The sequence below is a fragment of the Balaenoptera acutorostrata genome, chromosome 7, assembly GCF_949987535.1.
Source record: "Balaenoptera acutorostrata chromosome 7, mBalAcu1.1, whole genome shotgun sequence".
NCBI lineage: Eukaryota > Metazoa > Chordata > Mammalia > Artiodactyla > Balaenopteridae > Balaenoptera > Balaenoptera acutorostrata.
Genome location: NC_080070.1, coordinates 29,627,915 through 29,652,954, shown reverse-complemented (window position 1 = coordinate 29,652,954; position 25,040 = coordinate 29,627,915). Strand labels below are relative to the sequence as shown.

At 39.3% G+C, this 25,040-nt stretch overlaps 1 protein-coding gene across 5 annotated transcripts in view; it reads right to left on the bottom strand.

Annotated features, from left to right (window-relative positions):
• The window catches only part of AASS (aminoadipate-semialdehyde synthase), a 68,399-nt gene that overhangs the window by 32,239 nt on the left and 11,120 nt on the right, over positions 1–25,040 (bottom strand). For all 5 annotated transcript variants that reach the window (XM_007177242.2, XM_007177243.2, XM_007177244.2 and 2 more), the window contains 9 exons: positions 22,755–22,931; positions 19,622–19,706; positions 17,478–17,545; positions 17,222–17,368; positions 16,228–16,306; positions 15,970–16,097; positions 14,414–14,562; positions 11,734–11,856; positions 11,236–11,347 (listed from right to left, as the gene is read on the bottom strand). In XM_007177242.2, the coding sequence (XP_007177304.2) occupies positions 11,236–11,347; positions 11,734–11,856; positions 14,414–14,562; positions 15,970–16,097; positions 16,228–16,306; positions 17,222–17,368; positions 17,478–17,545; positions 19,622–19,706; positions 22,755–22,931 (1,068 nt within the window). The remainder of the gene's footprint in view (positions 1–11,235; positions 11,348–11,733; positions 11,857–14,413; positions 14,563–15,969; positions 16,098–16,227; positions 16,307–17,221; positions 17,369–17,477; positions 17,546–19,621; positions 19,707–22,754; positions 22,932–25,040) is intronic.

Genomic DNA, 25,040 nt, shown 5'->3' with positions numbered 1-25,040 from the left:
AAATCTGATTATTTCTCCTGTGCCTATTTAAAATAATCCAGTAGCTTTCCGTTGCCTTCAAGTTAGTCTCAGGCTCCTCTACAGTCTGGCTCTGCCTCTCTTGTCTCAACCCTCCCATTGGTCTCACACCCAACACTTCAGTCCTGCTAACAGCGTGGGGCTGCGTATCTGCATCACGCCCTCACCTGCCTCTGTGCACACCATGTCGATGCCTCACATGCTATTCCTCTACCTGGAACTCCTCCTCTTTGGCCTCCAAGAGGCAGCTGAAGAATTGCCTCCTCTGTAAAGCCTTTACCAAAAGCTGCCCCCAAGCAGACCTGGAAAGTAGGAACTGCATTTGGCATCTTGCTGTATGCCTACTACATTATGAAATGGTAAATATTCAATAAATACCTTAGTGGATACATGCAATAATTACTTAAAGTTCAATGGATTTTTTTCCCCCAAGGAAACTAATAATTGTCTTGAACTGCAGTCCTCAGAGATGCCAATCCTCATTTCGTTTTTTTTTTTTTTTTGGCCATGCTACACGGCATGCGGGATCTTAGTTCCCCAACCAGGGATAGAACCTGTGCCCCCTGTAGTGGAAGCTCGGAACTTAACCACTGGACCACCAGGGAAGTCCCTAATAATTGTCTTGAGTCCACCTAAAGAAAGGCAAACATAAAAGACAACAAAAGACTGTTTGATTACTGCATTTAACTGTCTCCCTTGCTAGAATTCAACCACTACAAAACTGCAAGCACAAGCCTCCTGGAACATGTGGTATGTCTTGTCACTTTCACATATAACACCTTTGAGGCTCATCACTCTTTTTTTTTTTTTTAAATAAATTTATTTTATTTACTTATTTATTTTTGGCTGTGTTGGGTCTTAGTTGCTGCCCTCGGGATTTCTCTAGTCGCAGCGAGCGGGGGCTACGTGGGTTTCTCATTGCGGTGGCTTCTCTTGTTGCGGAGCACAGGCTCTTGGTGTGCAGGCTTCAGTAGTTGTGGCAGGCGGGCTCAGTAGTTGTGGCTCACAGGCTCTAGAGCGCAGGCTCAGTAGTTGTGGCCCACAGGATTAGTTGCTCCGTGGCATGTGGGATCTTCCCGGACGGGGGCTGGAACTTGTGTCCCCTTCACTGGCAGGCGGATTCCTAACCACTACGCACCAGGGAAGTCCCTCATCAGTCTTTTCTAAATTAATTTCAAGCTATTTATCCTGGTGTTAAGACCCTTTTAACATGGAACCAACATATTTACCTTAAGTCCACCAGACCAGACAACGTACAGAAAGCTTACGTTAAATTACTCCCACCTTTGCTCCCGTCTCCATCACACAGGATGCCTACCACACCTATGCAAATGAACAGATCCTATACATCTACCAAGAGCCAGCTCAAGTGTCACCTTCCCTGGCTTTCCCAACAGGGCAGATCGTCTCCCTCCACAACATCATTAGCATCTTTCTGATGGCTGCCACATTCCATCTTACGGCAGAGCTGCACACTCCTCTTATCCCCTTCCTGGATCTCATGCTCCTACAGGTCAGAAACTGTGTTTTAATTCTCTTCACTTATATGTGTGCCTTGTTCCAACAGACAAGAAATATCTATTGAATTCAACTGAAACAAAACTTCCATATTGGTTCAAAATGATATCCTGTGCCCTTCAATGCTACAGGGTCCATAGGGACCTCAAGTCAAAAAGGAAAATCTGTGGGAAATAGGACAGTGCATATACAGGCATACCTTGTTCTATTGTGTTCAGTTTACTGTGGTTTACAGATACTGATTTTTCTTTTTTAATTTTATTTTTTGCAAATTGAAGGTTTGTGGCAACCCTGTGTCGGGCAAGTCTATCAGTACCATTATTCCAAAAGCATTTGCTCACTTCATGTCTCTGTGTCACATTTTGGTAACTCTCCCAATATTTCAATATTTTTCATTATTATTATTTTTGTTAAGCTGATCTGTGATCAGTGATCTTTAATGTTACTATTGCAAAAAGATAATGACGCACCGAAGGCTCAGATGATGGTTAACATATTTCAGCAATAAAGTATTTTTTTAATTGAAGTAGAGTTGATATACAATATTGTATTTCTTAATTAAGGTATGTACATTTTCCTTAGACTTAATGCTATTGCACACTTAATAGACTACAGCATAGTTTAAACATAACGTGTATATGCACTGGGAAATCAAAAAATTTGTGTGACTCACTTTATTGTGATATTCACTTTATTGCAGTGGTCCAAAACTAAACCCACAATATCGCCGAGGTACTTTAAGTATAGCTCCCATACCGTTATCAGAAAAGAATATAGAAAATATACTTAATTTTTTAGTGGTAAGCAGATACACATATGATTAAAACTACATACAGACACTCATCAGTTTTCAAAAATGTCCAGTGCTCAAAGATAGGCTGAGATAGATGTCTCCAAGAGAATCCCACCACACTGTTTGGAAGACCTTAGTGACATATAAGAGGAAGAAGCTGTGACAATTTAGGGAAGTTGGCTTTGTCAACAGACATCTAAGCACATTTCTTAGATGTAGTCACCAATGTGGAAGCAATGGCTGGGATGTTAAGCAGAGAGAAACTGAGAAGAGCTTTTGGCTGACCTTAAAGAATAGGGTGACAAAAACTGGAGTTTAAGTTCTGTTGAAGGGGATCCTAATAAAGGCCAGATTTTCATTTGGGATCCTGAAAGACTATATTCTAAATAAATGGTAAATTGAAAAACATCGGCTTCCAAAGGACCAAAGCCCACCTTTGAATCATGAATTGAGGTGACTTTTTTCCTAGCCTATCCCCCTGCCAGAAACAAAGGAAATCTTCTCTGAAAAAAATACACAACATCCAGAGCCTCAAATCATCTCTAAAATTTTATATACACAATATCCAACATTCAATCAAAACTAAACAGGCATATTGGGCTTCCCTGGTGGCGCAGTGGTTAAGAATCTGCCTGCCAATGCAGGGGACACGGGTTCGAGCCCTGGTCTGGGAAGATCCCACATGCCGCAGAGCAACTGGGCCCATGAGCCACAATTACTGAGCCTGCGCGTCTGGAGCCTGTGCTCCGCAACAAGAGAGGCCGCGATAGTGAGAGGCCCGCGCACCGCGATGAAGAGTGGCCGCTGCTCGCCAGAACTGGAGAAAGCCCTCGCACAGAAACAAAGACCCAACACAGCCAAAAATAATAAATAAATAAATTAAAAAAAAAAAAACAGGCATATTAAGTGATAAGAATTGACTGAAAACCAAGAAAAAGTAAAATGAAGAACATAAACAGACCCAAAAGTTCATTGTAATTATCAGAAGTGAGTTTAAACTCTGATTAATGTTCAAAAAATAAAATTTTCCCCAAAAAGGCAAAACTAATCCGTAGTTTTTAGTCAAGGTAGTAGGTACCTTTCAGAAGGACAGTGGGAACGGTGCTGGGAGAGGCACAAGGGGGTTTCTGGGATGTTAACCTTGTTCTCTTTTTTACCCATGTAGTGTTCACATGGGTGTCTTTGTGATAATTTACCATGCTGTATACTTACATATCACTTATCTGTGATACTTTAATATTTTAAACTATTATAAATGTAAAAATATTATATTTTCTTCTTTAAGAAAAATTTTATTTAAATTTTACTTATCCCTCATCAGTTACATGGGCTAATGCTCAAACACAGTTTACTAAGGATTTCATTGAATTGGCTTGCTTTTCTCCTAACATCTGTATGAGATCAACTGTACTGAATGAATGGCAATTTTGATTAAGGACAAATTAGAACGAAAAACTGTGTTCTAAGGTCCAAAAGAAATAAACTTGTAGGGCTTCCCTGGTGGCACAGTGGTTAAGAATCCACCTGCCAATGCAGGGGACACGGGTTCAAGCCCTGGTCTGGGAAAATCCCACATGCCGTGGAATAACTAAGCCCATGGGCCACAACTACTGAGCCTGCACTCTAGAGCCCGTGAGCCACAACTACTGAGCCCACATGCCACAACTACTGAAGCCCACACGTCTAGACCCCGTGTTCCACAACAAGAGAAGCCACCGCAGTGAGAAGCCCGCGCACCACAACGAAGAGTAGCCCCCCTCAATGCAACTAGAGAAAGCCAGCATGCAGCAACAAAAGACCCAGTGCAGCCAAAAACAAATAAATAAATTAATTAAAAGAAAGAAACTTGTAATTGAAGTTTTGAAACATAATAATTTGTGACTTGAAAATGGCTAGTAACAGCTTCTTAGAATGGTAAATGATTTTAGAGCAGCCAAACAAAAAGACATTTCAAGAAATAACAGTCAAATCCATTCACAAAGGCAAATTAGCATGCAACATTTTCCATATTTTGGCCTAATGAGGTAAGAGCTGCACTGAAACGCATACTTGTAAGATTCAAAAGATGAATTAAAGCCAAAGGCTCACCGGTAGCTCTTCTAGCTATTCCAAAGCTCTGCTGGAGTCAAGCTGATTTAATTAATGTATTATGACTGGGGAGTTCTCTTTTAGGTAGGGACTAAGTTCTAACAGACCATCCCTCCTACACATAACAACTATAAACTCTGGACAAAATACAAACAAAAGTAACTATGTGAGGGCTTCAGAGAATGAAGAATAGCAGGCGGTTTGGGGAGAGTGTCAAAACTCCAAAGAAATAACCAGTGCCATAGCTGAGCTTGCTGTTCTTTTGGCATTGCCCTGAGGAGGGGCCACGTGGTGTGAGGAGCCAAAAACCTGCAGCAAGCTCACTGACTTTCTGATCTGAGGAAACAGGGTTGAAACCCACAGCACCACAGCCTCTGGAGTGTGAGTGGAAAATGCCAGAAAGGACAGATTCAGATAAAGTGAAGCCCAACTTCCATGTAAGCTCTGGTCCAAGTCTGGAAGGACTGAGCATGTGCAGGTCAAATTACAAGCAATCCAGATAAAGATGAAAGAGCTGAACAATTTTACTTGAGCTACCTGTCTCAGGTGAGACAGAGTTTTCAGTTTAAGTCTAGCCAAGTTAATTGCCTGCTAAAAAAAGCCAAATAAACCAAACAAAATCAACACTTTTCAGAGAAATGTAACAATCCAGAATCTCCACAGCATGACTCTTCACCTCATCCAGGATGTTCTCCGAAATTTTTCAGCTTAAGAAAACGAGAAAACTATGACATGATCCATTCTCAAGGGAAAAGACAATCAATATATTTCAAGCCCAAGTTTACCCAGAATTTTGGAAATATGAGGTAGACTGTAAAGTGGCTTTTACAACTGTGCTCCATGTGATAAAGGAAACTACACTCATAATAAATAAAAAGATAGAAATTCTCAGGAGAGAAAGAGAAAAAAAAAAAAACCAAATGGAAATTTTAGAACTGAAAAGAGAATATCCGAAATAAAAATTCAAGTAAAGGGCTAAAGGAAGTTATTAATTCTTCCAGGAAATGATACCAGAGGGAAATGAATGAACATCACTGAAGATAGTAAACATCTAGGTAAATTTATTATTACTTTTTTAATATACACATGCTTTTCACCACTTAAACATTTACAATTACAGAATGTTAGAACTAGAGGGACCATTAAGATTATATATTAAAACCACCTTACTTTACAGGTGAAACATCTGAGGCTCAGAAAGGAAGTGAGTGCCCGGCTCAAGGCCATAAAGCAAGTGATGTCTCCAGTAAAACCTGGCATTTATACTCTCTTTCTCAGGCTACTTTAATCCCTCAGCACCAATTCCAGACACACTGCAGATCCAGTACTGCATCAGCAAGCTTTCTCAGCCTTAACTTCTTAGTGTCTCAGTTTTCTAATCAGTACAATGGGTTGATAATGGTACCTACCTGAAAGGGTGGTCGTGAGTATTTATAAATTAAAATATATAAAGTAATTTGAACACTGTCTGGAACATACTAAGTGCTATATAATATTGTTTCCAACCATGATAATGCCTGCCACCAGCATTTTCTAAAGCCTGTTACATCTCCCTGCTGACATATTCCAGGAGGAAAAACAAAGGGTCAAAATAGAATAGTTTGTGAAAGAAAAGAAGAAAATGGGCTGGAAGTTGCACTTATTCATACCACACTACCTATTGCCCCATTTTAGTATGAGAGCTCCTGAGTGAAACCATGGATGAAAAGGACAAGAGCTACTCTTCATACCTTTGGAACCACTGCCTGAGGCAGACAGCCATTAGCAGTAGAAATAAAGCAGGATGGGTATGAATGCTTAGGATAAATACTGAAATAAGAAAGCTTTTCTCTGACAAAGAAAATGGAATTTAGATTAACACAGTATTTCAGCAGTCAGTCGCTGATCACAGTAAATAATACATGACCAGGGGACCTTCAAGATAAGAGGAGTAAGATGTGGAGCTCACCTTCCTCCCCACAAATACATAAAAAATACATCTACATGTGGAACAACTCCTACAAAACACCTACTGAATGCTGGCAGAAGACCTCAGACTTCCCAAAAGGCAAGAAACTTCCCATGTACCTGGGTAGGGCAAAAGAAAAAAGAAAACACAGAGACAAAAGAATAGGGACGGGGCCTGCACCAGTGGGAGGGAGCCGTGAAGGAGGAAAGGTGTCCACACACTAGGAAGACCCTTCACTGGTGGAGACAAGGGGTGGGCAGGGGAGAAGCTTCAGAGCCACGGAGGAGAGCACAGCAACAGGGCTGCAGAGGGCAAAGCGGAGAGATTCCCGCACAGAGGATCCGTGCCGATCAGCACTCACCAGCCCGAGAGGCTTGTCTGCTCACCCGCCAGGACAGGTGGGGGCTGGGAGCTGAGGCTCGGGTTTTGGAGGTCAGATCCCAGGGAGAGGACTGGGGTTGGTGGCGTGAACACAGCCTGAAGGGGGCTAGTGCGCCACAGCTAATCAGGAGGGAGTCCGGGAAAAAGTCTGGAACTGCCTAAGAGGCAAAAGACCATTGTTTCGGGATGCACAAGGAGAGGGGATTCAGAGCACGGCCTAAACGAGCTGCAGAGATGGATGGAAGCCATGGCTATCAGCGCGGACACCAGAGACGGGCATGAAAGGCTAAGGCTGCCGCTGCAACCACCAAGAAGCCTGTGTGCAAGCACAGGTCACTACTCACACCGTCCCTCCCGGGAGCCTGTGTAGCCCGCCACTGCCAGGGTCCCGTGATCCAGGGACAACTTCCCCAGGAGAACACACGGCATGACTCAGGCTGTTGCAACGTCATGCTGGCCTCTGCCACCGCAGGCTCACCCCTCATTCCGTACCCCTCCCTCCCCAAGTCTTGGTAAATTTAAGAAAATTGAAGTCGTATCAAGTATGTTTTCTGCCCACAATGCTATGAGACTAGATATCAATTACAGGAAAAAACCTGTAAGAAATACAAACACATGGAGCTTAAACAACACACTACTTAAAAACCAAGAGATCACTGAAGAAATCAAAGAGGAAATGGAAAAATACCTAGAAACAAATGACAATGAAAACACAATGACCCAAAACCTATGGGATGCAGCAAAAGCAGTTCTAAGAGGGAAGTTTATAGCAATACAATCCTACCTCAAGAAACAAGAAACATCTCAAATAAATAACCTAACCTTATACCTAAAGCAATTAGAAAAAGAAGAACAAAAAAACCCCAAAGTTAGCAGAAGGAAACTCATAAAGATCAGATTAGAAATAAATGAAAAAGAAATGAAGGAAACGATAGCAAAGATCAATAAAACTAAAAGCTGGTTCTTTGAGAAGATAAACAAAATTGATAAACCATTAGCCAGACTCATCAACAAAACAAGGGAGAAGACTCAAATCAACAGAATTAGAAATGAAAAAGGAGAAGTAACAACTGACACTGCAGAAATACAAAGGATCATGAGAGATTCCTACAAACAACTATATGCCAATAAAATGGACAACCTGGAAGAAATGGACAAATTCTTAGAAAAGCACAACCTTCCAAGACTGAACCAGGAAGAAATAGAAAATATAAACAGACCAATCACAAGTACTGAAATTAAGACTGTGATTAAAAATCTTCCAACAAACAAAAGCCCAGGACCAGATGGCTTCACAGGCGAACTCTATCAAACATTTAGAGAAGAGCTAACACCTCTCCTTCTCAAACTCTTCCAAAATATAGCAGAGGGAGGGACACTCCCAGACTCATTCTGCGAGGCCACCATCACCCTGATACCAAAACCAAAGATGTCACAAAGAAAGAAAACTACAGGCCAATATCACTGATGAACATAGATGCAAAAATCCTCAACAAAATACTAGCAAACAGAATCCACCAGCACATTAAAAGGATCATACACCATGATCAAGTGGGATTTATCCCAGAAATGGAAGGATTCTTCAATATAAGCAAATCAATCAATGTGATACACCATATTAACAAATTGAAGGAGAAAAACCATATGATCAGTACATGCAGAAAAAGCTTTTGACAAAATTCAGCACCCATTTATGATAAAAACTCTCCAGAAAGTAGGCATAGAGGGAACTTACCTCAACATAATAAAGGCTATATATGACAAACCCACAGCCAACATGGTTCTCAATGGTGAAAAACTGAAACCATTTCCACTAAGATCAGGAGCAAGACAAGGTTGTCCACTCTCACCACTATTATTCAACATAGTTTTGGAAGTCTTAGCCACAGCAATCAGAGAAGAAAAAGAAATAAAAGGAATCCAAATTGGAAAAGAAAAGTAAAACTGTCAGTGTTTGCAGATGACATGATACTATACATAGAGAATCCTAAAGATGCCACCAGAAAACTACTAGAGCTAATCAATGAATTTGGTAAAGTAGCAGGATACAAAATTAATGCCCAGAAATCTCTTGCATTCCTATACACTAATGATGAAAAATAAGAAAGAGAAATTAAGGAAACACTCCCATTTACCATTGCAACAAAAAGAATAAAATACCTAGGAATAAACCTATGTAAGGAGACAAAAGACCTGTATGCAGAAAACTATAAGACACTGATGAAAGAAATTAAAGATGATACCAACAGATGGAGAGATATACCATGCTCTTGGATTGGAAGAATCAAACATTGTGAAAATGACTATACTACCCAAAGCAATCTACAGATTCAATGCAATCCCTATCAAACTACCAATGGCATTTTTCACAGAACTAGAACAAAAAATCTCACAATTTATATGGAAACACAAAAGACCCCGAATAGCCAAAGCAATCTTGAGAAAGAAAAACGGAGCTGGAGGAATCAGGCTCCCGGACTTCAGACTCTACTACAAAGCTACAGTAATCAAGACAGTATGATACTGGCACAAAAACAGAAATATAGATCAATGGAACAGGGTAGAAAGCCCAGAGATAAACCCATGCACATATGGTCACCTTATCTTTGATAAAGTAGGCAAGAATATACAATGGAGAAAAGACAACTTCTTCAATAAATGATGCTGGGAAAACTGGACAGCTACACATAAAAGACTGAAATTAGAACACTCCCTAACACCACACACAAAAATAAACTCAAAATGGATTAAAGACCTAAATGTAAGGCCAGACACTATAAAACTCTTAGAGGAAAACATAGGTAGAACACTCAATGACATAAATCACTGCAAGATCCTTTTTGACCCACCTCCTAGAGAAATAAAACAAAAATAAACAAATGGGATCTAATGAAACTTAAAAGCTTTTGCACAGCAACGGAAACCATAAACAAGGCGAAAAGACAACCCTCGGAATGGGAGAAAATATTTGCAAATAAAGCAACTGACAAAGGATTAATCTCCAGAATTTACAAGCAGCTCATGCAGCTCAATATGAAAAAAACAAACAACCCAATCCAAAAATGGGCAGAAGACCTAAATAGACATTTCTCCAAAGAAGATATACAGATTGCCAACAAACATATGAAAGGATGCTCAACATCACTAGTCATTAGAGAAATGCAAATCAAAACTACAATGAGGTATCACCTCACACCAGTCAGAATGGCCATCATCAAAAAATCTACAAACAATAAATGCTGGAGAGGGTGTGGAGAAAAGGGAACCCTCCTTCTTGCACTGTTGGTGGGAGTGTAAATTGATACAGCCACTATGGAGAACAGTATGTGGAGGTTCCCTAAAAAACTAAAAATAGAACTACCATACAATCCAGCAATCCCACTACTGGGTATATACCCTGAGAAAACCATAATTCAAAAAGAGCCATGTACCACAATGTTCACTGCAGCTCTATTTACAATAGCCAGGACATGGAAGCAACCTAAGTGTCCATCGACAGATGAATGGATAAAGAAGATGTGGCACTTATATACAATGGAATATTACTTAGCCATAAAAAGGAACGGAACAGAGTTATTTGTAGTGAGGTGGATGGACATAGAGTGTGTCATACAGAGTGAAGTAAGTCAGAAAGAGAAAAGCAAATATCGTATGCTAACACATATGTGTGGAATCTAAAAAAAAAAAAAAAATGTTTCTGAAGAACCTAGGGGCAGGACGGGAATAAAGACGCAGACGTAGGGAATGGACTTGAGCACACGCGGAGGGGGAAAGGTAAGCTGGGACGAAGTGAGAGAGTGGCATGGACATATATACACTACCAAATGTACATAGATAGCTAGTGGGAAGCAGCCACATAGCACAGGGAGATCAGATCGGTGCTTTATGTCCACCTAGAGGGGTGGGATAGGGAGGGTGGAAGGGAGACCCAAGAGGGAGGAGATATGGGGATATATGTATATGTATACCTGATTCACTTTGTTATACAGCAGAAACTAACAACCATTGTAAAGCAATTATACTCCAATTAAAATGTTAAAAAAAAAATAATAATAATAATACATGACCAGAACATAGGCTGTCATTTAACCAAGCATGAGTGCCTAAAATCCAACAAAATTTTCTGTATTTCTGATTTTTCCAATCTATTAATCACAGTATACTAAGAATGCCCCAAAATATGAATTGACCTAGAAAGCAGAAAAAAAGTAAAAATAAAGTAAATCTTATCTCACATGTCATGAACATTCTTAATAAAGTATGCATAATGAGAGGCAAATGCAATTGTAATGAAGCATGAAGGCAGTTACATATTTCCCATGAAACAATTATGCAGAATATGTAAGATAAGAGTGTCAGGAAGTACTTCGGGGAAGCGCTGGCATTTCATTTTACAACAGATTTCTTAGATACAGGAGACCAGAACATTCATCAGATCACTCCAAAGTCCTATTTAAAGCCACAGAGGTGTTGCTACCAGTCTGCTTACCATTTCTTCTACATAAGGGTAAAGCATGTCTCCAAAGTATTCGGTAGATTCAATTGGAAGCTGTGCCGGCAAATTGTCAATGGAGCACATCAGAATCCCAGAGCCTTCGACACTAGGAGAAGCAACATGCTTTATTCGGATGGACAAAATTTATGTGTAAGCTCTAACTTTCCCAGATGTCTACTCCGTTATTTACACTTCATAATCATTTGTAATCTTCTACCACCGTATATAGGAAAATAAACAAGACTTTTCAAACAAAACTTTTCCCTTCTTCGCAACCCATTGAAATGTAGTATGTGTGTGTGTGTATTTAAGTGCTCAAATCTGAATGTGGTTTTTCTACCAAATTTTTTAATATGCTAGAGCATATCTCTGGAAATTTGCATAGCCTTCATAAAGCTGTGAAATATTGAGTATTTTAGAGTAGTATATCAAAGGAAGTAAATGATGCATTATTATGTATCTCTCCCCATCTAACAGCTTTAGCAAACTCACCTGTCATGAATAATATGCTGATCTGCATCATACATGCAGAAGGGATGCTCTATTGTCGTACACTCAGTCATAAACTCAATAGATCCTCCGGTGTCGGCTGAAATGTCACATATTGCCACAAGTCTGTAAATAACATCAATACTTAGATGTGAACATGGATCTCTGAAGTCTCCAACAGAATTAAAAATGAGTAAAAATGAAAGGTGCCTGAACAATTTTCAGTGTAGATGCCAAATATTTCCTAGGCTCCTTAGCTCTTTTTCCTACAGCTCACCTGTTCAGGAAACCGTTCTTTTGGGATACAGAGAATCTTCCTAATAGGAGTTTTAGTCTCCACAAGCAAAAAGAAAAAAGAGGAAGAGGAAGAGGCAGAGGAGGATGGAGGAAGACAAGAAAGGAAAAGAGATAAAAGTAAAAAAAAAAAAACCCCTCCTTATACATACTACTATATATAAAATAGATAACTAATAAGGTCTATTGCATAGCAGAGGGAACTCTACTCAATACTCTGTAATGGCCTCTATGGGAAAAGAATCTTAAAAAGAGTGGATAGGGAAGTCCCTGGTGGCTCAGTGGGTAAGACTCCACACTCCCAATGCAGGGGGCCCAGGATCGATCCTTGGTCGGGGAACTAGATCCGCATGCATGTCACAACTAAGAAGTCCACATGCCGCAAATAAGACCCAGTGCAGCCTAAATAAATAAATACTAAAACTAAAAAAGAGTGGATATATACATATATGTATAACTGGTTCACTTTGCTGTACAGCAGAAACAACACAACATTGTAAATCAACTATACTCCAATAAAAATGAAAAAAAACCCCTTCCCTAGAGAAATCATTGACAACAGCCTAAAGTTAAGCTAGTTAGCCAACTTTAAATAACTTAGGAGGTTCGACTACACTACCTCCACCCTGCTTAGTAATACATAATTTTATGTGTTATTACATAGAAATCTCTGGAATTATGAATAAAAGTCTCAGCCCAGGATTCGAAATCCTTTTGAGGTTGACCACAATTTTCCTGCCCAATCTGTAATTTCCACTTGCCCATATAAACCCTATACTAGGGCTGCACTGTCCCACTCACTGTCTTAAACTGTGCTTTGCTGGCTCCATATTTATCAAGCACCAGTCCTATCACTTGAAATCCTTGTTCTCCTCGCTCCTCCCTAGAGACTTTGCCGAGCCCATGCTCCCACTTTCTTCTAAACTCTTGCGATATTGATTGCTCCTAGCATTCCTTTGGAATTTAATTGATGCCAGCTACATGCCTGAGGGTAGCAACCACATTTTTTCTTTATCTCTCAGCTTAGCAGAGTGCCAGGCAGACCAGGTGTTCCACAAATATTTATTTATTAACTAATTCATTCAACATTTAGTAATTATTTGAATGAACATTATATGTCAAACAACGTACTGGGTACCTGTGGCCAAAACAAATAGGGCCCCTATCCTTAAGGAGATTAAGTTCTAGTTAAGTTCTAGTAAGGCAGGAAAAATCATAAACACAGGAAAATAAAAATCATAAACACATGAATTTCAGGGAAAAATATAGTAACAGACTGAAGAGTGATGGGAATGGAGAAGCAAGAGAAGACCTCTCTAAGGAGCTTACTTTTTAGCTACGTGGGGAGTCACATAAGAGAAGAGAATTTCAAGAAGGAGGGAAGGAAATAGACTCACAAACACAGAAAACAAACATATGGTTACCAAAGCGCAAAGTGGGGGAGGGAGGGATAAATGAGGAGTTTGGGATTAACAGATACACACTACTATATATAAAATGGATAAAAAATGAGGACCTACTGTATAGCACAGGAAACTATATTCAATATCTTATAATAACCTATAATGGAAAAGAATCTGAAAAAGGAAAATATGTATATATATATATGTAACTAAATCACTGTGCTGTACACCTGAAACTAACACGGCATTGCAAATCAACTATACCTCAATAAAAAAAATAAACTTGCTCCCTAGAGCAAAAAAAAAAAAAAGGAAAAAGAAACCTTGCAATCTCAGTTATCCCGAACATGTTATCATCGAGTCCAGCTGATCACTTAACACAGTTAAGCCCAGAACACTTTTTCTAACTTTTGGGATGTCACCTTATACATATATATATAACTAAATCACTTTGCTGTACACCTGAAACTAACAACATTGTAAATCAACTATACTTTGATTAAAAGAAAAAAAAAGGAGGGAAGGTTAACTGTCAAATATTTCCAAGTGGGCTTCCCTGATGGCGCAGTGGTTGAGAATCTGCCTGCCAATGCAGGGGACACGGGTTCGAGACCTGGTCTGGGAAGATCCCACATGCCGCGGAGCAACTAGGCCCGTGAGCCACAATTACTGAGCCTGCGCGTTTGGAGCCTGTGCTCCGCAACAAGAGAGGCCGCGATAGTGAGAGGCCCGCGCACCGCGATGAAGAGTGGCCCCCGCTCGCCGCAACTGGAGAAAGCCCTCGCACAGAAACGAAGACCCAACTCAGCCATAAATAAATAAATAAATAAATAAAATTAAAAAAAAAAATTTCCAAGAGATTAAATAAGATAAGGCAGACAACTGGTTATTAATAGTCAAGTCCTGTGCTATGTGGGTCCCCTATGTGTGATACCCTCACAGTGGGCCTTGCTGCTGAAAACTGCCATCATTGCTGAAGTCCTTACTTGTGCGGCAATGCAGGGCAGCCTTCAACACCAGCAGCTGAGGACTTGCCTGGGGCCAGGAGACTCTGAGCATCTTGGCGGGTTAGTAGGCGGGGGGTGTTTTGTTCCCAGTAGATTCCATTAATTAAACAAGTTGTATAGGGTGCAATCTGTAAAGCAAATTCCAAGGTGAGTGATATAGGAAATAGCCTTTTTCAAAGCAGTGTGCTGAAAGAGAGCTATCAGTAAAGTTCATGAGAAATAATTTAACGTTATTTCTAATTGACTTTGTTATTTGCCAAGCCAGTGGTCACCTTTCGAAGCAAAGACAATAAATACCCACCCAGATTTCAGTGGAGAATTACCTCATTATAGAAAAATATATGAATATAAATACATGAATATTTGTGTTCTATAATGCCTTGCATAGCCAAGAAAAAGGAAATAACAGAAGTTCAAGTGACCAAGTGCTCCATTTCCAGCTCAGCCTCTAGTAGCATGTGATCTAAAGCATGCTACCTTAACTTCTCTGGGCTCTGTTTTCCTTACCTGCCAGATGGGGATAATGCATACCCCATTCCTCAAAGGAATGCTGTGAAGATTAAATCAGATAACATCTGTAAGCTCCATGGGCAAATGTGCTACATGCATGCATACATGGTAACTAGGTCATTATAAGTTCTGGGATGCATCCAATCACCAATATTTCTGTGATTGGGGAAGAGAAGGGATGGAAACGTACTAGATTCAAAATTTTTCAATTTGAAACTAATTTTATGATTCCTGTTTCTCAAGCATCTCAAGCATTCTCAAGCCACAGGTAAAGAGTTCTTCTTCTATAATATGCTCTACATGCTATAACACTAAATTTCATACCAGAATCTTAAAATGTTATATTGTTCAAATACATTTAAAATTATTGAAAACATTCCTTTTCACAATTAGATGCATGCATTTTTTTGTTGGTTTATTTTGAGGAGGACTGTTGCATGACCAATGACCACAAAACACACAAATATATTATCCTTCTTATGAGACCAGTGTGTCCCCAGCAGAAGGATTTGAATTGGAAGTAACTTTTGTACAGTGGAGATGGGTCTTCTATAGCCATACTGTTTCACTCTTGTCCCCTGTAATCAATGGCATGTATTCCAAGATGGCTGGCTGAGGTTGATTGCAATTTGTGGCCATAGAAGGGATAGAACTATGTTGAGAGCAACTCTCATAGACACTGTGGTTTCTCAACAGTACTAACTAATTCAGGGTAAATACAGAAAACAGTAACCCACAGGAAATGGTTTAGAGCAATTGGGCACATGCAGACCTGAAGGAGAAACAGAGTCAGTGAAGCAATGGGCATACCCATAGAAACCACCAAAGCCACGAAGCAAAGGCCACTCCAAACACCAAGAAAAGCCAACAACACCTAAGGACTACTCATAATACCCAAAGGACTCACAACAAGTCAATATGGAGAACTGAAAACCAATGTACACAATCACAATCTCTCTCCTTAAAAACAGCCTAACTATAGTGTATCATGAGCAACCAACTCCAAAGCTAGGTACGATACTCACATCAGTATTAAAACGGCTTATGTAGCGCTCAGGATATTTGTCATACTCTACAGGATCATATATACCATCTGTTTTCCTGACGAGATGATGATGGCGACTTAACACTGTCCCGTACACTTTTCTCAGGTCTTGCAGAGGAGAAAGAAATTAGTAAAGTGGGTCACAAATGATAAAGGTTTATGGTGATAAAATATTATAACACTGAAACTGTTAAAAACAGTAAGAGATACATACACTCGCCCTCCCCGCCCTCCCTACCTCCATTTTGGGAAACTTCTTTTAATTCATGCGGCTCCACATATTCACAAGGTAATTCATTGAAGATTTCTTGGGCTCCCTGCAAACAATGCATGAGTCAAAATCTAAAAATCAATCAGAAAAGAGCCAACACGTTTTCCTGCAAAGTTTCCAACTCATTTTCCCCACAATTTTATAGCTCAACTTGCCCTGCCCTGCAACTGGGACCACAACACGGAAGCACAGATGAGCCTCTTGTATGCAGCCTGCAAACCAACTTTTATTCCCATTTAAACACCACTCATTGGAAGGGGCTTTAATTTTTTTACTTAAAGTTATTCAGCATAGAAACAAGGAGGTTTAGAACTGACAGTACGATTAAAGATATTTCTATTTAATTTTTGCTCGATTGCAGAAATTATTTCAAGTGGGGAAACTATATTTCCTACTTATATCAGACGGCTATCTCACAGTATAATATAAATAGTGATGTCCTGTTTGTAAAATATTTTCACTGAAGAAAGATCTATTTTGCAATTACAAGTTTCTCTAGGGGATCAAAAATACATTCTCGAAACTACCCCAGAAGGAAGAAAGTAACAATAGTCTTGAATTAAGCTTCTTAACCTCTTTTGGCAAAACTCCAAATCTTGTAAAATTTACATCCTGGGGTCACTTCCAAATTTGGGGATATCTCAGTGATGGAGGTAGAATAGAGCACCCTAAGAATAGACCTTTATGCAACAAGGAGTTATCCCTCTAAAAAGAAAAAAAGAAAAGAAGAAAAACCATTCAAAGCCTCTGACAGCTTGGAATCAACTCAAAGCAAAGACACTAAGTTTGGACCAGTACTGCACTTTACTATGGGAAAAGTACATAGGTAAGAAAAGTACCAAGAACAGAATGCCCAGTCATGGAAAAGCAGGGCTCTGAAATGCACACAAAATGCCCACATCCTTTGGGTTAGTGTCAGAGTTTCAGACTGCTTTACAGAAAGAAGACAGTTGGAACTTACCTTAGATACATTACCAGTCCCTGTGAACACAAATGTTAAGGGCCCTATTGACTTTGGCATCAAACCCAGAGATATTTCGTAGCCAGCATCTCGGACAGCTTGCACAGCCTGACTGCTGTTCCTGTAGTTATGAGCCATGCCAATGTGCTGCAAGCAAGCACACATGGGCCACATTAGTCGACCACCTGAGATGTGTTTCTATTCTTAAAATGTGACACGCGTTTACAAAAAAAAATAGACACAATAAACATCTCACCATAAAAGGTGTGTGATGTCCCAAAGCAAGGAGCCTTAAACCCATTCCGTGTAAAATGTTGATCATCCCTGTTGCAAAATCAGACCAACAGACAGACCATTAGTTGGAAGGAGTTGAAGCTGTTCTCTCTACCTGTTCTCCAATCTGCTCTGTGCTCTGAGGAAGCACCGACCACAGCATCTCAGATTTGGAAGGGGCCCCAGTAGTCATCTTCTCCACCCCCTCAACTTTCTGCCATCGAAAGTGTTAAGCCAGCTGCACCCCGAACTGCCCCCTCCACATCCAATCCTGCTGAAACGGAAAGAGCGCCCCTTTTTTTCTCTAAGGTTAATCTCTCCACCTTTGCTCCAGATCCCACCCCTTCCTGTCTCTCTCAGGAATTTACTCTTGAATTATGTCCTCTCTCTATCCCTCTCTATTGGTTCATCCTTATCAACATTTAAACACGCCTCCATTTCTCTCATACCAAAAACAAATGAATAAGCAAAAATGAAGTCACCATTGACCCTATGACCCCTCCCCCCATCATTTCAGTGACCTACACAGCTAAACTCAGTGGACACTTTTCAGATCTTAACTTACTTGTCAGAGGTATCTGGCAATGGAGAGCCCCTCTTTGTTGGGACTCTCTTCCCTCAGCTTGCCTGGCTTGAACATTTTCACCCTACATTTCTGCAGGCTACTCTTCCCATGCCCATTCCTTTTATATTAGTGCCCCTTGCCCTTTGCTTAATATTTGTCACCCTCAGGATTCTGTCCCAGGCTCTATTCTCTTCAATCTCTACATTTTTCCCTTAGCTAATCTCATCCATTCCTAAATTTCAAGTACTCTCTGTATGATGATGACTCCAAATCTGTATCTCTAACGCAGGTATTTTATTTCAAGACCCAACCAACCACCTTACGGATTTCTCAATCTGGATGTCCTTCACAGAGCAGAAACTTAGCATGTGTCTTTCAAGGATGTGTCTATTTTGTCAACGTCAAAGTTAATGGCTTATTCATAATATCTTCTTATCATTTTTAATATCTGTGACATATATAGTGACGATTCCTCTTGTATTCCTAATACTGGTAAAAAGTGGTTTCTCTCTTTTTTAAAAAATCAATGTAACTGGAGGTTTATCAATTTTATTGATTATTCTTTTAAAAAAAGAACTGGCTTTTGATTTTCTCTATTATTTTCCTGTTTTAATTTAATTGATGTTCCCTCTTATCAATATTATTTCCTTCCTTCTATTTGCTTTGGGTTAATTTATTCTTCATTTTCTAGCTTCCTCTGATGGAAGTTTAGATTACTAATTTAAGAACTTTCTTCTTTTCTAATAAAAGCTTTAAATGCTATAAATTTCCTTCTAAGCACCACTTTACCTGCATTCCACAAATTCTGGTGTGCTGTGTTTTAAATTTTCATTCCATTCAAAATATTTTCTAATTTTTCCTGTGATGTCTTCTGGACTCATGGGTTATTCAAAAATACATTGTTTATCTTCCAAATATTTGGAAATTTTCTATGTATCTTTGTATTATAATTCCAAAATCAATTTTATTATAGTCAGAGCACATACTCTATGATTTCAGACCTTTCAAATTTATTACAAATTGTTTTGTGACCTAGCATATGGACCATCTGGATGAACGTTCCACATGAAAGGAATGTGTATTCGATTCTGCAAGTTGCTGGGTGGAGTGCTGGGTGCTCAAGAACTTTCACTGATGTCAGGGAGGTTGATAGTGTTTTGAGTCCTCTATCCCTACAAATTTTCTGTCTACTTATTCTGACAATTACACACCTTCAAGTAGTCTAATCTGATATAGAGTTATAACGTGTGGTGTTTCTCAACCAAAGATGGTTCAAAGTACTAACTGGGACAAAAATCAAGTGCTGTTTTTCCCCAGACTCCAGCTTGTACCCTTGCTAGACTGTCCTTCTCCCTGCTCTCTTTTTCTTAATTTTTGTAATAAATATAGTTTAATGATTTCATTTTATTCCCCTGATATCCATCACCCTTAGTCACACCCCCATGCTTATTTTTATTGGTGGAAATGAACACTCCCAACCCCTTGCCACAGAAAAGAGAAAACACAGTTACTCCCCAGGCAAGTTTAGAAAATCGGTGATGTAACAACCCTGGCATACCTACCTGCCACACCTGCCCACTGTCCAAACGCCACTACCCGTATTCCTCTATGATCCACCATTTTCTCATAATCAATAAGTCGGATCTCCTGAAGAAACAATAAAAAATTTCTCAACCAGACCCATCCAGCTTAATTTGAATGAGTACAACACATATATGAGCAAGTGATTATTTCCCAGTATTCCCTCATAAAATATATCTTGACTTGCTAGGTGCACCATGAAATATTTAGAAAATGCTGGGTCACAAACCAAGGGTAGGTTTGTGATGAGAGATGAAAGAATGGTCCTAGCAGGGTGCTAACACCCCTTGATGGTAGGCAATGATATAACAAAGGCATGATTTCTTTTCACTTTTAGCCCAGCACCATTGACAAATATATCCACATACTGCCCCCACTCATCTTCACATCCTTCCCTCTAGTCTCAAAAAAAACAAGTCTTTCCTGAGACTAATCCCTGTGAGCTAGTTGCCAGCTTTATTCTATGTCCTCCAAGACCTCTCAAACTTTTTCTTTCTTTTCTTTCTTCCTTCTTTACAGTGTTCCTTTCCCTCAGCCATTCTAAATACACCCAGGTCTCTCTTCTACTTTAAAAATAACAACTATACTCCCTCTCAAGTCCATACACACAAATCTATCTCATTCTCTCTCTCTCTCTCTTTCTCTCTCTCCTTCTGTCTCTCTTAGTATCTCTCTGTTTCTCTGTCTCTCTCTTTTTTTTCTCTCTCTAGCCTTTCACAAGCAAACTTTATTTTAAAAGTAGCACAAGCTGCCTGTTCTTCACTTCCTCACCTTCACTAAAATCTTGTCCTTCCTCTTTCCTTGGGAATCTTCCCTCTCTCTTGGAAATGTCCTATTAATTCATGTTTCAAAACTGCTGACACATTGGAATTATAGAATGTTTTAAATAGTCTATTTCCTCAAAGATGATATAATATTTTCCATGTGCTTGGACTTAAGAATATTTAATATTAATCCAACTCCAAGTAATTTGTTACAAAATGTTGCCCAAAAGCAGCCCTGCTGGGTCTGTTTTCATTAATTTTCTCAAAATGAATGAAACTTCATATAACCAAAAAGAAAAATGTTTCTAAAGTACTTTTTTTTTTTTTTTAAATTATTTATTTATTTATTTATGGCTGTGTTGGGTCTTCGTTTCTGTGCGAGGGCTTTCTCTAGTTGTGGCAAGCGGGGGCCACTCTTCATCGCGGTGCGCGGGCCTCCCACTATCGCGGCCTCTTTTGTTGCGGAGCACAGGCTCCAGACGCGCAGGCTCAGCAATCATGGCTCACGGGCCTAGCCGCTCCGCGGCACGTGGGATCCTCCCAGACCAGGGCTCGAACCCGTGTCCCCTGCATCGGCAGGCGGACTCCCAACCACTGCGCCACCAGGGAAGCCCTCTAAAGTACTTTTTGAGGTGTTTTATCTACTGAAAGTGAAACATTCTTCTTATAATACTCTTTCCTTGAATTACTTTTTGAATTGGTTCTTATGAAACACTGTAAATTAACTACAGTGTCTGTTTAGTGAATCTGAAATGAGTAGGAATGTATTCTATACGCTTATGTAAAATACATTTTCCTCCATTACTTTTACTGTTTGTGAAACTCTCCTGTCCTCTACCTATGGTCAGATTCAAGTCTAGTTTCTAATGCTCTAACATCCTTACCCCAGGACTTAGACCTTGGACTTCTCCATCTACACTCACTCCTTACCCTCATCCAGTCTCACAGCTTTAGATACCATCTAGTCTCTGACAACTGAAAAATGTGTATCTGGAGACATCCAATGGCCCACTCAGCATCTTCCCTTACACATCTAATGGGCAAATTAAACTCGACAGGCCCTAAGCTCAAATCTTGATCCTCCCATCCAAGCCTGCTCCTCATGCAGTAGCATCATGTCAATCTAAGGCAACTCCTTTAAGTTACTCAAACCAAAATCTTGGAGTCATCTCTGACTCCTCTCTTTCCCTCATAGTCCACATTCATTTCATCCATGGATCCTGTAGGATCAGACCTCTAAAATACATCCAAGATTTGTCCATGTGTCACGACCTCCACTCCCGCCGCCCTCAACATCATTTGTAGCCTAGCATCTGGACTAGTCTAGACTAACAATCTTCTTATCAATTTTGCTCTCCTTCTCCCGCCTCCAACTTTTATTTACAGAGCAGGCAGAATAAGCATTTTAGAATATGATTAACTCTAGTCCTCCATTCAAAAAGACTGTCTGTCAGGCTTTTGCACTACTATTCTCTCAGGTTGGAAGGCTTTTCCCAGATGGATATGGCTTGATCTTTTGCCTCTTTCAAATTTTTGCTCAATGCCAATATTGCAATGAGGCACTCCCTGATCATCCTATTTCAAGTAGCGTTATCACCTCCTCCAGCGCCCAGCACTCCTTTTTTTCTTCTGTATTATATTTAACTCCATTACACATATCGCCAAGCGACATATGAGGTGTTGTTTATTTATTCTAGCGTCTCCTTGCACTAGAATGTAAGCTATGTTCATTGCAGTGATCAGTGTCAGACACATTGTAGGCACTTGGTAAATATTTGTTGAGTGAATACTCTGTATTTTAAATAGATGATAGTCCTTCCACAGTATTTATATCTCAAAAAAAGTTTCTTTTCCTTATGATTGTTAATAAATGTAAAAATAGTTTCCAGTACAGTTCTGGTACTACAGAGCTGTGCAGCCTCAGTCAAGTCACTTCACCTCTCTGGGCTCCATTTGAAAAATTAGGGTGGTAAGTTTTATGATCCCTGAGGTTCCTTTTAGCTCTAAAATTCTACTTGCTAATATTTGAACTTAACCTTATTTGAATATATTAACCTTATAACTTAATAATCATTTGGAGCAAATGCTTCTATCATTCTTCCCATTTCAGAATACAAAGGAATGAAATGTGTTTGGTTCCTCTTATCACAAACTCCAAACTTGCCCAGCAGAGCAGCCCAAAGAGCAGCAGAACTATTCAAGCACTAACAGCAGATCACCTCTCCTACTGAGGTGAATACATGATGTATTTTCCAGATGCTGAAAGAAAACTAAAACTCCACTTGACAGTTAAAAGTTAAAAAAAAATATGTTTCTATGTTAACATTTGTGAATATTGGCCACTAATTACCTGTTTTAGGATCTCATCCAACAAACCCATATTGGCCTCCTGAGCCTTTATGGTGTGGGAGAAGAATGCATAGGTCTTCTTAGGCATTAATCTTTCCTCTGGGGGTCTTTTAACTCCCAAAATTAAACAAGCTTCAGAAATATCCTCCTGGAGAATGCCACCAGCTTTGACATATTCCTGGGAATGTAATTTTGATTAAAAGTTATTCTCCTGATTTGTTGTATTCATATTTTCTTTAATAAATAAATGTAGCAGTTAAAGTCACAACCTTTTGAAGGAAAAAAATATAAGGAACAAATAATAGAAAAACTACTTCTAATATTCTTACTTGTTGGCTGAAGATCAATCTAACATGTTTGACTTTTGTACCAAAAACAAAAAATTAGAAAATTCAGCACATACTTTAATCTAAGAACAGTTAATAGTTTGACCATAACCGCTAGCACATGTGATTTAAATATACATGTGAAATGTATATTTTGTACCAACAATGCCCTGAAACATTAAATGCTAAATAGTAATTTATTACTCAGGTATACTTTTAAAGGAAAGACGTATCTGCAATATTTTCTTTTCTTTTTTTTTTTTTGTTGTTCAGTTAGTATTTATTACTTCCCTACTCTGTTCCATGGACTGTGCTAGAGATGGGATAGGACACAAAGAAACAGAGACAAGATCTCTCCTGTAAAGGAGCTCACAAAATATTGCAAAAAGAAGTCAGAGGCACAGTGCATGAGGCTGAATTCAAAAGAACATTATGAGTAGCATAATCTAAGTGATATATTAATTTAATGGATATTGAGATAACTCCCAGGTGAGATGGTCAAGGAAATGTGGAAATTTAAATTAATCTAAAAGGCTGGGTAGGATTTGGAGGGATGGAGATGGGAAATACAAGGTGGTAATATCAGTAAGAGGTATTGAACGAATATATACAAATATGGAGAAGGGAAAATAAGGAAATGTTTAGGGCATAATAAGTGAATCAATTTAGAAAAGTAGACTGAATATTATCATGGTGAATATGAGCTTTATTGGATAAAAATAAAAATAATCATTGATATTTATTAATAAATTACTATGTGCTTTGCTAAGCCCTTTGGGTGAATTATTTAATTCTCAAAACTCCCATGAGGTAGGTACTATTATTATCCTTATTTTATCAATGGGAAACCTGAGTCTTACACATTAAACTGAGATTTCAGAGCTAGTACATGGAGGCAATAGACAATCACTTCAGATTTTTAAATAAAGGGGTAGCATGATCCAGGCAGAATTTTTAAAGCATCTTAGGTGGCAGTTGAATAAAATGAAGATAGGGCTTCCCTGGTGTTGCGGTGGTTAAGAATCCGCCTGCCAATGCAGTGGGCACGGGTTTGAGCCCTGGTCCGGGAATATCCCACATGCCGCAGAGCAACTAAGCCCATGAGCCACAACTACTGAGCCTGCGCTCTAGAGCCCGTGAGCCACAGCTGCTGAGCCCACATGCCACAACTACTAAGCCTACGGTCTAGAGCTCACACTCCACAACAAGAGAAGCCACGGCAATGAGAAGCCCACGCACCGCAACAAAGAGTAGCCCCCACTCGCCACAACTAGAGAAAGCCAGCACGCAGCAACAAAGACCCAATGCAGCCAAAAATAAATAAATTTAAGAAAAAAAAAATGAAGATAAATCTAGTTAGGAATCTACTTCAAAGGAAAGTACAAATGAATAGGAAAGAAAGTAAAAGAATGAACATATGGTTCATACCTGGTTTCTCTGAACAATCTATTTGCCCAGTTATAGTAGACTGGTTAAATAAATCATGATAAATAATGGAGTAATTATAGCAGCCATTAAATAGAATGAAGCTGATCTCTATGAACTGACATGAAGTGATTTCCAGGATATACCGTAGAACAAAGCAAGGTGCAAAAGAGTATATACAGTACACAATGTTCTGTATAAGATTGAAGGGAAAATAAGAAAACACATACATACACACACATACACATATGCTTATTTTTGCAAGAAGTAGCATAGGAATGATAGATCAGAAATAATAATGAAAACAGTACCTATACGGTGGGTGGGAATGGGATGTAAGGGATTAAGATGAGAGCAAGACTTCTCTGTGTTGCATCTTTTTATACAGTTTTAATCTTTGAAGCTTGTAAATGTTTAACTTATTTGAAAAATAAAATTAAATCAAAAAGGATTTAAAGCAAATATTAAAATGTAATAGAAACAAAAATAAATCCAACTGGATATCACATTGACATGTAACCACAGAGAAAAACTAA